We start from the raw sequence: 14,482 nt of genomic DNA, 5'->3' as shown, positions 1-14,482 counted from the left end.
TTTCAATACACATTTTCTCTCTGGCAGTTGAGTGTGGTGACTTTTGAGCAAAGAGATCAATGTAGTAGTTTAAGCTGTTCGTAGTACGTACTCTTAACTTCTTACATTGGAAGCATTTTTTTAAAACTCTAAATACACATGCATAACATTTCTTGCAGTAATCATTTAGAGTATAGCTCAGCGGTCAGAACGCTGGACTGCCAAGGCGAGAGGAATGAGTGCAGTAATGTCATCACCAAGACCGGTCATATATATAGATCACCGTGTAATATAATCACATTTTATTTTTACCATAAACTTTCCGTTAAAAAACAAAACAAAAACAAATATTTTATTCGGGAACACTGTGGTCCCATAAATGAGTGTCCTTTTAGTGTTTAAAAAAAGAAAGAAAGCAAAAAAATTAAATCAAGAGAAAACAAAAGGGTGAAAAATGAAAACAAGAAATAAAGGAAAAACCCTAATTCTTAAAGAAAAAAAATAAGAAATAAAGAAAATAACGGAATACAAAAAGAAAACCGAACCCCCAAAAATATTTCTAACTATATTCCCTGATGCTAATCCTAAACTCAATTGACGCACATAAACGTTGTTTGAATTGACGTGTGTAGACATCAATTCTATATATTGGGCAAAGATGATTGGAGATAAGAGCATGGTCAAAGAATACGATCAAATGTTATTATCACTATTCTAAATTAACATTTAAGGAGGAAGTCACTTTTTTTTACGACTGAAATGAGGAACAACCAGGACAAAGTGACTTACAGGATGTTAACATGTCTTTTTTTTCTTCGTATGTGTGAGTTTGAGATTACAAAAAGGTAACGTGGTATGAGTTTTTTTTTTAAATGTATTTTTGTTGATGGTCATTTTTGTTTTGAAGTTTTATGAATTTATGATTTCTATTAAGTGGTGCATAAGGAATAAAAATGATGATACGCATCCCTTATCGTAAATGAACACATTTGGCTTCAACTAATGATGCACAGTACGCATATATGCCAACTTCCTGCTCAGCTTCCCCTATTGGGACTCAATTGTTTCATCTTGTGCGCAGTCAAAAGCTCTCTGCTGCTTTCCGTAAAGTCCGTAAGTACTGGTTTGCGCTTTGTTCCTTCACTTTCCATTCTACAAGCCAGCAAATATCTCTCAATAGGTAATTATTTCCTTTTCCAGACAAGGATTATGCATTATATTGATGATTAAAGAGTCATTCAAAATTCCTGGGCAATTTGTTAAATGCTAAATTCTTTACTGTGAATTTGTGTGGTTGTTTTGTAGCAATATGTGATATATATCAGGAATAGTTGGGGATTTTAAAAATGGTAATTAAAATAAAGCTTATTTTACCTTACTTACTTCTTGTTTTGCACTACTTTTTGACGTGTTGCATGTTCATCCAAAAGCAAATTGTGCACAAGACTTTGGAAAATAAAGTTTCTTCAATTGTGTCATATTCAGCGGATATTGAATCCTATTTGTGAGTGCGTGGATTAAGTATTAGAAAGCGAGTTAATATGGCAAAATGGCAGAAATGTGTACATACATTCCACTACGTCATGGGAAGGAAACGCAGTTAACCAAGAGGCATTTCCTCAATGCTTGCCTTATAAAGGAAAGTGTCCTCAAACTTCTATTAATAGCCTTTTCGCTAACATGATGAAGCATACTTATTGTGACTTTCTCCGTTTTTGTGTCTATACGGATAAAATACTATAGAGGTTGTTTTGGGCATGGGGAAATTCACTATTTCTAATATTCATCAAAGATTTTATGCACAAAATACCATAGAGAGGATTTGGGGGATCACTATTTCTAATGATCATCAAAAACTTCCTGCACAATCTTTACAGGTCAAAATGAGAAGACGAGAAGTCCCCCTTTGCAAGCAGAGATCCACACCTTGCCTTGGCAGAGGTCAGCAGCTATTATCTTTCCACCTAGCGACTGTCAGCACTTGTCCACGGCATCTATTTATAGTATAGCCACTCCAAACACAAAATTTAGTTTCCCATCGTCTGACTGTGAAAGAGTTTCAACTGTAAATGATCAGGGAGCGATGTATAGTATAATATAGTTATCACAATTCTGGCCATTGACGAAATTTGAAAAAACGCAGGGTCCAAAAAACACGATAACTCAAAAACTGCGAAATGTGGAGAACTGCGAAAAATTGGTGTACTGTCAAAACTGCAAAAAAATGGGAAATACTGTATATTACCTTATTTGCCTTCATTTTTTTTTTACATTAGGGCCCCGATTGCTGGTCCACTCAAAAGAAAATTAGTGTGGGAAAAAAAGATTATTATCATTAAAAAAATGGAAAAGGGGGGGAGAGATGGCGACCAACTTTTACACTTGCAAGTTTCATCATAACCCCTTCGCTTGTCATCCAGAACACAAAAAGTGATACTGAACCAAATACATAAAATCCCCGTCAGTCGGTTTGCCCGACTTGCAGCGGGAATTAAACAACACAATAAATAATCAACATGCGTCATGGCCCCAATTTCTAATCTACAGGCTTTGTTTTCTTTCATCTTTGAACATGATAGGATCTTCAATTCTTTGAAGTAGTGAAAACGGTTAGGATTCCTCCCGATTTGCGATGCTCCCAACAGAAGCTTGCGTCTTTTGGAACTTTGCCCCCCACTTGTAGCATCGTCACCCCATTTAGCCGCCCACTGTTGCCATGACACTCCCCATGGCCTAAAATAGAGACGGGAGAGAGAGAGGATGGACACTCCAGACGGCCGCCACCCGACCGTGTAAACACAGCGGCCTCAAGGTACAGATAGCAGGCAGTCGAGATCGTGTCAGCACAGGCCGGGAAGTGAGCGCTAGATTACAAGAACTGGCAAGAGCCAACTATATAAGCATTCAGCAAGACGGGAGAACAAGTAGAAGCAGGGGACATGGCCCAAACCACGGCAGAAGGTAGGAAACATTGAACAACAACAACAACAAGTGAAAGCCTTACAAATGTACAAAGGTACCAAATTCAGAGAATTGGTAGAGTTGAAAACTGGCAAGCTAAAGTCTGAATGAGATTGTTGCTATCTGATAGATACTTGTAATCAAAAATATCTGCAAAGTTTTTGCTGCGGGATTTCTTATAAAAATGACTGAATAATGAACCTTATTTTTAATCCAGTAAATAAAGACAAAATACTTTGGTTCGGACTGGAAAAGGGGAAAACCACAAAATAATCCAACTGCTTTGGAAACATACGAAACCTATCCCTTTCTAGGACTTGAATTTAGTTGAACATGTCAGAAGGTCGGGTTTCGAAAGTTTTCAGGGATGTCGGTCAAGGTCGAGCGATGCATTGCTCAGCTGTTACGTTGGTGGCAGGCCACACATGACAGACAGCGTTCCGGCCAGGCGGCCTGGCGGCACGTGCAACGATAAAGTTTTGCGTTACCGCTCAGATTGTCAACTTGGCCAACAAACACAATAAAACATCTGCCGTCCCTGGGGTAGTCGTTTTAAGGCAAGTTTAAAAACAGAACTGGGGTCCTCGCGGAAGAACCGAGGGCGGAAATGTCAACAGTCAGGCCAAAAGGCCTTGGGAATTCAAACGGTCCAATAGCTTTAATAGCAATTCCAATCAACTGAGCAGATGCTATTTTGGGGGCATGCTTGGATTTGAGGATTCCTACCGAAGTTTGACAAGCCAGGCTTGATTGACAGGAAGGCCTTGGCCTAAAAGTACTCAGATCAGCTGAGAGGTAACCAAGAATAAAGAAGAAATACAACTCTCCTCTCAAAGGAGCGTGTGGAAAAAACTAAACGCTGTAATATCCCTACCAGTTCGTTTGCAATTCAAAACAAAAAATACATTAAAATATCAGCCTATCATTGAGTACCTCCAAAGGTTTCAAAATGGAATCATATTGTAATCAGATGATTTTGGATGGTAACTATGGCTAGTAAAGTGAGCGGTAGGTGTTGACTATGACAATCCTAACCTCGATTACCATTGCAACCTCTAAAAATGGGAAACTGCCAAGGTGTGTGGAACGTGCAGGACATTTTAAGCCAGCGACACCCAACTCTTGACAGAACATGTTTACTGGGGTGGGATTTCAAAACATGCTCAGTCCTCAAGTAGGTCAAGCCTCTATTGGTGGCTGAGCTTAACATGACTAGCATTGCAAGCATTTAGTTATTTTTCTCTTGCAACGGACACATTTCAGTGTAAATCGTGTAGTTGCGCAAAAATGCAGCTGGGTAGAACTGAAATTAAAATCTGGAATGTTTTCACTCCATTTCAAACAATTTGGGGTATTGCAGGAATTCGTGGTCATGCGGATGAAAAAGTGTTAAACTAAATGTCATCAAATTATGTAAAGGCAAGTACTTGACACATCCTGAAACCTCTGCAGAGATGCCCCGACTCTTCCCAAGAATGTCAATGACTGAAGTGGATGAAAAGGTGCGTCTTCTGGCTGAGAAGGTCTATGCCTCGGCCCTGAAGGAGAAGGACACCAAAGACGCAATAGCCCTGTTCACCGTACCTGAGGACTGTCCAATCGGCCTGCAGGAAGACCGGGAACGAGCCCTGCAGAAGGAACTGGCTGAGCAGAAGTCCCAGGAGACCGTCAAAAGGTACGAAGGGTCGGTGCTGGCAATATGTTCGGTTGCCTTTCTATCGACTCGTGGTTTTAATCCCCTGCTGGTCACCAGGAAGAAGAACTTCATGATGAAGCGTTCACAGTCACTGTCCCTGCAAATTCCCACCAGCGACTGGAACCTGCGGACGCATTCCCCAATACTCTCCCCAACAACACCGGACCTGGCATTTTCTGAGAGTTTCCCTGACTTTCAGAGAGTGACCATCAGTGGAGACTACTGTGCTGGGGTAAAAGTCTTTAACTTGGCTATGTCATTATCAACGGCTTTCTTGGTGACATTGAAGCAACTGCGCCATAATGGCAAAGATCAATGCAGTCAATTGATTTTTTTAAGGTTTCCTGACGTGAAACAGAATTGTTGTGCTTGTTTCAGATCACTGTGGAGGATTACGAACAGGCCGCCAAGAGCCTCCTGAAAGCTCTTTTCATCAGGGAAAAGTACTCCCGGCTTGCATACCATCGCTTTCCCAGGACCATAGCCCGGTTCCTCCGAAACACAGAGGGGCAGAATTGGCGAGAGGAAGAAGAGGTCTTGCCTGGTGGGCAAATACTTTGGCAACTACGCTTATCGTGGCAAGACAATGCGACTATCCGTTACTTGAATGTTTTTGTTTTTGTTTTCTTGGACCGTAGACATCTGGCCAGTCCCCCGTGAAGACGAGAACCCATACTCCATGGAAGGCATACCGGACAACCTAGACTACGAGCTGCAGATGAAGGATGGAATCGTTCACGTTTTTGACAATGCTGAAGCCCTGAAACAGCGGCAGCCTCGCACGCTCCCTTACCCGGACTTGGAAACCTTCGCCATAGACTTGAGCCATGTCCTTGCCATGATTGCTGATGGCCCCACGTAAGAACCAGGACTTGCTGGATGCTAATTAGCACGATAGTTAGGGGGTGGTAGAAGGAATGTGTTCCGACCAATTCATTTTCATTTCTGTGAGCCAAAAACTTTGTGAAGCCTTTAAATCAGGGGTGTAAAACCAATTCCACAAAGGGCCAGGTGGGTGCAAGTTTCCCTTCTAACCAAAGAAGAGGACACCATTTCACCGATCTGCAAGTGTAATCAGTTGATTGCAGTCTGTCAGGTGCTGCTTGTTTCAGCAGAAAATTCATTGGTTAAACTGTCTGTGCTGTGAGTTGGAACGAAAACCAGAACCCTCTTGGCTCTTTGTGGAATTGGTTTAACACCCCGGCTCTAAATAAAACCTGACTTTAATACGATGTCTTGCAGAAAGACCTACTGTCACAGACGGCTAAACTTCTTGTCCTCCAAATTCTACCTACATGAAATGCTCAATGAAATGGCAGAACTTAAGGAACTGAAGTGCGTTCCACACAGAGACTTCTACAACGTCAGAAAGGTTGATATGTTTTTCACCAAAAACCTAAGCTTTTGAATTGTCGCAAAATTGAAATGAAAACAACAAAGAACAACACCTGTTCCTCTTCCATCAAACAAAAGGTGGACACGCACATACATGCTGCTGCCTGTATGAACCAAAAGCACTTGCTGAAGTTCATCAAAACCACATACCAGACAGAGAAAGATTGCGTGGTATTGGAGAAAGGTGGACAGAGGTTTACCCTGGAACAGGTCTTCAGCAGCCTCCACATGGACCCATATGACCTCACTGTGGACTCGCTGGATGTACACGCAGTGGGTCCAAGTGTTTTAAAAAAAGTTTAACACTGCAGTTGAAAAAAAGGGACGGTTGTAAATCTTTGACCTGTGCAGGGCAGACAAACGTTCCATCGCTTTGACAAATTCAACTCCAAGTACAACCCGGTGGGAGCCAGTGAACTGCGGGAGATTTACCTAAAGACAGACAACTACATCGAAGGAGAGTACTTCGCTCGACTTATCAAGGTGTCACATTCATGAAACTCAATGATGAAATCCCGTTACATCCAATTTGGAATCAGGGGCCTTTGGTTAACAGTGGAAATCCCTAACCTAAAGTGATACAAAATTTAGAACCATGTCATAGCCTATCCAAAAATTAATCAAGGACCCTTAATACGAGTTAAGGACTTTGACAATTTGTTAACCACTATGGATTATACTATGAAGCGACTGTCATCCTTACAGGAAGTGGCAAAGGACCTTGAGGAGAGCAAGTACCAGCACGCCGAGCCTCGCCTGTCCATTTACGGACGATCCAGCAATGAGTGGAAGGGGCTTGCCACATGGTTCATCCAGCACAAAGTCCACTCACCCAACCTGAGATGGATGATTCAGGTCCCTCGGATCTAGTGCGTGTTCTTGGAAGCTCCATTCAGATTTAGATGGCTTTCCCGAATGTCCGTCAATATGACTATTGTTTTGCAGTGACATTTTCAGGTCAAAAAAACTGATACCAAACTTCGCCAAAATGCTGGAAAATATATTCCTTCCCATCTTTGAGGCCACAGTCAACCCCCAGAAGAACCCAGCACTCCACGTTTTTCTAAAATACGTAAATAGTTCATGCATGTCATCCAAACAAGTGTTTATTGATGTCGAGTTCTCAGATAACGCTGCTCCTCCCTGGTCTACGACCTTCATCTCACTCTGCAGGTAACTGGGTTCGACAGCGTGGACGATGAGTCCAAACACAGCGACCATTTGTTCTCCTACAAAAGTCCAAAGCCCGAGTCCTGGACAGCAGACGAGAACCCGCCGTACACCTACTATCTGTTCTATATGTACGCCAACATCATGGTGCTCAACAACCTGCGCAAGTGAGTATTAGTTGTTGTAGGACTTTCTAATACAGTGTGTGAGCTGATTTGGTTGTTGTTCTGAGACCAAACTACCAAATACAACTGTATTTGTGATGTAACAAAAGCCCCTTTAAAGTTTTACATTTTTGTATTACTCCACAGGGAGCGCGGGTTGAACACATTCCAGTTCCGTCCCCACTGCGGTGAGGCCGGCTCAATAACGCACCTGGTGTCCGCCTTCCTAACGGCTGACAACATTTCTCATGGCCTCAACCTGAAAAAGGTGATTTGGCCTCAGATGCTTTAATCAAAGATAATTGCTTTTCCCCCCTAAAACATGCAGAGTCAAAAAAGGTAAGAGCACTCTGGTGGTCTCTCAGGCTAACCTCAGTTCACAAGGGCCCAGTGCCCAGGAGCTCGTGTGACAAAAATCTGGGTTCATCTCTCTCTTACGCCAGACTTTACTGACTTATCTGAAACCAGTTCCAGCTATAAATAACTTCTTTTGAAGATGTGGAGAAACTTCATATGGGATGTCGGCCTGAAAACTAATGATTCATGTGACCGTCCCAGACTACATTTTGAAGTTCTCCTATCCTGATTTTGTACTCCACCAGAGTCCGGTATTGCAGTACCTCTACTACCTGGGCCAGGTCCCCATTGCTATGTCGCCTCTGAGCAACAACAGCCTGTTCCTGCAGTACTCCAAAAACCCACTGCGGGAGTTTCTTCAGAAGGGCCTGTGTGTGTCGCTGTCCACCGATGACCCCATGCAGTTCCACTACACAAAGGTCAGTCTCCATTTGAGCTAAATGGAGCTTAAAGAGCAGAACGGAAACATGAGTGGAGCTGAAATGTTCACAGGAACCATTGATGGAGGAGTACGCCATCGCGGCTCAGCTCTGGAAACTCAGCACCTGCGACTTGTGTGAGATCGCCAGAAATAGCGTGCTTCAGAGCGGTCTGTCGCACCAGGTGAGCATCCCCAAACATTTGTAAAAATAGTGCCCGATACGGGTTAAAATAAGATCATTTGAGCATGAAAGGATTAAAAACACAACTCTTTGGGCTTGCTTCCAGGAGAAAAAACACTTTTTGGGCTCCAACTACCTGCAAGACGGCCCTGAGGGTAACGACATAAAACGTACAAACGTGGCGCAAATCCGCATGGCGTACCGCCATGAGACGCTATGCAACGAGCTCAGCTTTTTAGTTGACGCAGTCAAAGCGGACGCAATGGTTCCAGTGGTGGAATGACATGTTTTCACATTTTGAAAGGATATTGGTTGCATTAATGGCTTTGCATAGCGTTGTTACTTTTTATTTTTTTTATTTTTTACTGGGCACGTTGAACATGAGGAAACCAAAGACTTTGACTTTTTACACTGCATAGACAATGCACTGATTCCAGAATGTGCAACTTGCTTAGTTTCTGTTTGTCTATTGCGATTGTAAATTGTGACACATAAATAAAGGATGACAGAAATGTATGTTTTTTGGTCAATGAGCGGTAAAACGAAAGGACAGGAAACAGACGTAAATAGTTTCAGATCCAAGCTGTAGTTTCCATTGCTTAATAACGAAATACATTTTAAGTTTTTCATTTCGACCTTTTCTCTCTCACTCACATATCTCCATATAACAGGAGTACAATAATTATTTAAATTTGGTGTTTTCACGAGAAGTTTACAGTACAAATGACAGCAAACAAGTGATAGGAAAGTTATATAAAAACTAAATGTTTACAATAACTTCCAAACTCTATTTGAGTAACTACACTGCTTGATTTAATTAAAAAAGAGGAATCCTTAATAATTAAATCAAAAAAGGGGTTTTATTTAATGTGATGCAGCATATCATCAAAACCTTAGTTGAATCCGGCCATAATAAAATGAATTTATAGCAATTTTAGGGAAACTATCATCTTTTATAAATGGTCTTTACCAAAAAAGAGAAAAAAAAGAAATGATCGAACAATGTGCTGTACAGCTGACAGAATTTTAGAATGTATTTTTGTTCCAAGTATTAATTCCACAACTTAACTATCAATAAATGTGATTACTGTAAACAATGAGTATTTAGAGTTCCCCCTTCCCTCCCTTAATTTTTTTTAAATATATATATATATATATATATATATATATATATATATATATATATATATATATATATATATATATATATATATATATATATATATATATATATATATATATATATATATATATATATATATATAACTTTTTAAGGGAGGCAAGGGGGAACTTTTTATATATATAAATATATATACACATGGCCAACCAAAGCAATGCATGTACAGAATCAAACAAGATTTTTGTAAAAATTGGGAAAATACTCTACTACATTTTATGATCAATACATACATTTCATTTGTTGTAGTGCAAACACAGAGTACAGCAAAAATAGAGCAGAATCCAACAATATATAAGTACGCATTTAAAAACCTACACGCATGAAACCAACAAATACACACTAAATAGAATAACTGGACTCTGGATAGTTGTACATTATTTTTGTTATATGTCTACATACTACAACAATTAAACAATTTTCAATAACTGAACTAGGCATGAATCGGTCAATAAAAGCTCAGCAAAACCCTGAAACAATGTTAAGTACTTGTGCAGATTAAATGTTAAAATAAGACATAAAGTGTGAAAATAAGCCACAGTGTATCACCACCCTTCATACTAAACGTGAAACTGGATTTTTGTTCATAAAAGGTGAGGGCCTATAGTTAGCTGCGTGATAGGCTCCAGAAGCCCCCCCATCCATGTGAGGATAAGCGGAACGAATAAAGTTTATCGGAGAATTTCATGGAAACAGTCAGTTATGTGGAGTACAATCTATTTGAACTTGAAGGGCTAAACACTGAAAGTCCTTGTTTCAGTGCAATGGAATTTAAATAAGGTGTCCAATCGTTTCACGTTGGGAGGGTTGGACAGCGATCGCTGCCAGCCCCTTCCAATTCCAAATGAATCAGACTTCTATCACTGTCATTGTCAGCTAACGAGTCAATAAAGTAAATTAGTACTTCATTGTACAAATATAAAGTGCAATTACCGTTAACACTATAGATTGTGTGTTAGACATGTTCCTTTAAGGCAGTGCTTCTCATGTATTTTCTGCTGCTGCTAAATCAGAATTTAATATGACAAAAAGTGACACAAAAATGTATTTAGTGGAGCGGTTATGGCCTAAAGTTCCATATTATTTTGTTTACCCCTATCGAATTCATTTAGTTGACAATACAAGTTGCTCATTAATTTATTTTCGTAAAAAACAAACAAATGTGCAGAAAGACCAATTTTATTTCGCTAAATGATTGGTTATTTACCATTAAATTCAAACTAACTTCAACGAATACAATTATTTACATAAAAATAGACAGCGCGTCTTGTGATTTTTGTTTGGGTGCAGTTGCTGGTTTACCTTACAGGTTAGAATATCACATAACCAACAGCAAAAACAAAACCCTCCCTGGCCTAACTTCTCACCATGAGAAAATGTCCCGTGTCACTCACGTGTGTTTGTTTACTTGTTGCCTCAAGGGCGATGTGGGTGTCCAGCCTCGTCAGCCAGGTTGAGGATGTACCCCGCCATGTCGTTCTCGGTGGGGAAGTCGGACATCACCCACGAGTCGTTGGCTCCCGTCACCTGCAGCCGGCACATAGGGCAGTTGCGGCTCCTGCCGGAATGCGACGGACGTGAGTTAGCGTTTGAATTGAAGTGAATTGAATACTTTTATCGTCATCATAGTACAAATATAATGAGATTTAAAGCTTTCGCCACATAGAGCACAAATAACCACAACAAACAGACACAAGTAATCAATAAATAATAAATACGTAGTCCATGTGAGGTCAGCAGAGCCGTGTGCGGTCGATTGGTCGCCGTCTTTTGGTCGCCCGAACCGCGACAACGGGCGACCAAAAGACCGACAACCAAAAGACCGGCGACAAAACAAGGTAAAACAACACGGTCTACGCATCAATAGAAGCCAACAATGGCCATGAGCAGTTTCACTGAGCCGACGTGTGAGTGTATAAGAGTTTGTATGTATACATGCGTTGTCCCTTTAAGAAGCTACGTCAGTCAGGGTCTTAACAAGTTCTCCAACAAAAAACAATAAAAGTCTGGGAGCTTTTCTTTAGCCTAATAATTAATAGGGCATTAAGTATGACTAAATAGTAATTTGCAGTTTGTATTTAGGGAATTTGAGCAACGATTTAAATGGTAATTATCAATAACCTTCCGGGCGACCAAAAGACCGGCGACCAAAAGACCGGCGACCAAAAGACCGGCGACCAAAAGATCGGCGACCAAAAGATCGGCGACCAATCGACCGTGTACCCAGCAGAGCTGTTGTTTGCCGTTGGCGTTAATCGGCGTACCATTTGTCGATGCACTTATGGCAGAAGCTGTGAGTGCATGGCAGTATCAGGTCAGCCTTCCCGTCCATGCAGATGCAGCATTCTTCGTCGTCTGTCAATTCCTTGACTCTGCAGAGGCAAGAGAAAAGACACTGAAACTGTTTAGCTTTTTCATTCTGGTAGATCTATCACTACAACCCCTCACGATCCAAATGGAACGGACCTCCATCGCCATCAATTACTAAATGCGGTACAGTGTGGTCGTACTAACCTGCCCATCCACATACTGGCCTGACAGGCGTCGGGGTTAGCGGGTGGTGCGTAAGAAGCCTGGCGGGCGGTGGCGCCCTCCGCCGCCAGTACGCCGGCGGCCTGGCTAGTCATGTCGTGGTACAACTGAATGAACTGGTACAGGTTCATAATACGAGATGCCTCCACTGTGCCGTTGTCCTTGTTGATCTAGAGGGAATTTTGTTATCCGTTATAGATGTTTTGATGTCTAACGACAATATTATACATTTTCAAACAATCTAACCTAAATATATAATGCGGTCAACGAAGGGGAAGCTTTGAGAAGCCAAAACAAAAAGAAGAAAATGGTCCGCTAAATTTATTTACAAGGTTAAAATGTTGTAACCCTTCAGTCAAAAGTTTTGAGACTGTTTCTCATTCATCTGAATAGTGAAATGTCTCAAAAGTGTAGTTGCTTTAAGAAGTCACCTTGGTGCAAACGATCCTGACAGCCACCTTCCACAAGGCGCTTGCGTCCGATCCTGGTTGGACCTCAAACAAGAGGTGTTTGTGCTGCTCTGTTGCCAGTTTCGCAGCTCTGCAGGGAGCCACAGATGGAGTCATATAATATTCTTTGTTATACAAGTTCATATGCATTCCAAACAAGTAGATTTGGCATAATGATGTGAATGTGCATGGGCTTACAAGTCATTGAGCTCAGCCACCCTGGCCAAAAACTCCTCATAGGTGAGGTAGCCGCTGTCCCGCACCAGGCTGGCGTGTTTGAGCAGCTTCTCAGGGAGACGGGCCGCCTGACCTGAGATCTGCTGGCCCATCCCAGAGACGGCAGCAGGTGGCCCTAAAGGAATTAAACTACAATCATTCACTTGGGAAGAAAATGCAATTCAAGTTGATTACAGTAAATCAGTAAATTGCACAAAAATTAAACACAATACCTCTCAAAATAAGACATAAATTAGGAAATCGGTGTCAAGGAAATATTTCAATATCGATAAGCTCTGTGTTTATACTTGATTTTTTTTAAAGCAAGATCAAATCGAAATGTTTACTAAAGAAATAAAAATCAGGTGTCAACATAAATAGGGCATTCAATTCAATCTCAGAATAGTGAAAACAGTCGGCAGGCACACGAAAGTTAGCTCAGCATTGATCATAAACATTGATTTTAATTTAGAGACGTCAGATGAAGGACAGCTTGCACATGAATCGAAAGCGTTACTTTACACACTGGTACGCCACTAATATTGTCTTCGAGGAAACAAATATCAACCCTGATTAAGTCGAGGAAACAAATATCAATCCTGATTAAGTCAAAGGCATACCAAAATGTCAACACCAGACTTGACTATTGAGTTAAGTTCATCACGGCACCGCACTGTAGCTCCTGTATAGACCACATATATGAGGCTAAATGCTTAAAGGTGGAGTCGCTGGCGTACGTTTTCGGCGGCCATCTTACGTCAGAAAACGTCTATGCGATCTCTTGTGGCGGACGTTAGGTGCTAAAATACTCTTATCTCGCTGATTTATCCAAAATTAGAATTAAAACAGTTTCGGTTGAAACAAACGACATTAAAAAACTATGATTCAAGCTGTCTAATGATTTTTAACAATTAATATTCAGTATGTAATTGTTTAATTGAATATATGGCAAACATATGCGTTTAAATATTTGGTTAAAGATTTTACAATTTCTAACTAGTTTGATGCTGCATTGACTAGTGTGTTATATTGGTCAAACGGCCCCCACGCAAAACGACCGACAGGGGACGACGTTTGGTTCCGTGAGCTCGCAGCACTCATCAATGTCTAGTTTTATGTATATGATATCTATAGTAATTGATTTGTGGATATGAAGTTGTCGCACAATAATGGCGTCATATGACAGTCCTTTAAGACCATAGATATCACATTTATGATGAACTAAACGTAAAAACGATTGCATCTAGTACAGTGTACATGATATCTATCTGTGATTGCGATTGGCCCATCCAAGAGACAAAGTGATACTAGAGTTCCTAGAACATTGGAGCTGCCCTGACAACGTGGCTCGGTGGCGGCCATCTTGGACAGGTCCTAAATTGCAAATTTCTACCAATATTTATTTACTGCAAAGGTCCAAAAATGTTTATTTGTTTTGAAATCAAGGGTTCAATCACACCTTGACAGGTGACAGGTGTTGTGTAAGAGCATATTTTGACAGACTGACATAGAAACAACAGATAAAATTAAAATAGCACTTACCTCCTGAAGTAGACAGTCTGCATCCATGGTGTCACCTACCTTGCCAATGTTTATTCAGTAAAAGTAAAAGTTGCTCTTTACGTGCATTTGTGCTTTAACACACAAAAGCACAACCTGTTCCCAATAAAACCTTTTTCCATAAAAAAGATCCCCCGCACATTCAATTGTAAAATAGAAATACTAACAACAGTTTAACAAATCTTAACTGATGCTCATGTAACAAAAAATCTATTTACAGTATC

General features: G+C 40.8%; 2 protein-coding genes across 4 annotated transcripts; one reads left to right on the top strand and one right to left on the bottom strand.

The window, feature by feature from the left end:
- The first annotated feature begins 1,043 nt into the window (after positions 1 to 1,043).
- On the top strand, positions 1,044 to 8,840 carry ampd3b (adenosine monophosphate deaminase 3b). 3 transcript variants are annotated; one of them, XM_077597127.1, is made up of 16 exons: positions 1,044 to 1,092; positions 1,857 to 1,920; positions 4,393 to 4,615; positions 4,694 to 4,868; positions 5,015 to 5,180; positions 5,275 to 5,494; positions 5,879 to 6,008; positions 6,110 to 6,304; positions 6,383 to 6,514; positions 6,737 to 6,900; positions 6,977 to 7,103; positions 7,205 to 7,368; positions 7,513 to 7,633; positions 7,968 to 8,141; positions 8,215 to 8,325; positions 8,431 to 8,840. In XM_077597127.1, exons 2-16 carry the CDS (start codon positions 1,863 to 1,865, stop codon positions 8,605 to 8,607), a joined length of 2,337 nt encoding a protein of 778 aa, XP_077453253.1. In that variant the 5' UTR covers positions 1,044 to 1,092; positions 1,857 to 1,862; the 3' UTR covers positions 8,608 to 8,840. The 3 variants fall into 3 exon arrangements, with proteins under 3 accessions (XP_077453253.1, XP_077453254.1, XP_077453255.1); XM_077597128.1 differs by having other exon boundaries at positions 1,045 to 1,159; XM_077597129.1 differs by lacking the exons at positions 1,044 to 1,092; positions 1,857 to 1,920 and adding an exon at positions 2,752 to 2,940.
- Positions 8,841 to 9,701: 861 nt separating this feature from the next.
- On the bottom strand, positions 9,702 to 13,460 carry rnf141 (ring finger protein 141). Its single transcript, XM_077597399.1, has 6 exons — positions 13,319 to 13,460; positions 12,681 to 12,834; positions 12,465 to 12,573; positions 12,016 to 12,203; positions 11,766 to 11,873; positions 9,702 to 11,059 (listed from the first exon to the last, which is right to left on the bottom strand). Exons 2-6 carry the CDS (start codon positions 12,809 to 12,811, stop codon positions 10,918 to 10,920), a joined length of 678 nt encoding a protein of 225 aa, XP_077453525.1. The 5' UTR covers positions 12,812 to 12,834; positions 13,319 to 13,460; the 3' UTR covers positions 9,702 to 10,917.
- Between the last annotated feature and the right edge of the window lie 1,022 nt (positions 13,461 to 14,482).

This window comes from Stigmatopora argus, chromosome 3 (assembly GCF_051989625.1).
Source record: "Stigmatopora argus isolate UIUO_Sarg chromosome 3, RoL_Sarg_1.0, whole genome shotgun sequence".
NCBI classification, from domain to species: domain Eukaryota; kingdom Metazoa; phylum Chordata; class Actinopteri; order Syngnathiformes; family Syngnathidae; genus Stigmatopora; species Stigmatopora argus.
Note: the sequence above shows the minus strand (reverse complement) of the source record. Positions and strands in the feature narration are given on the sequence as shown.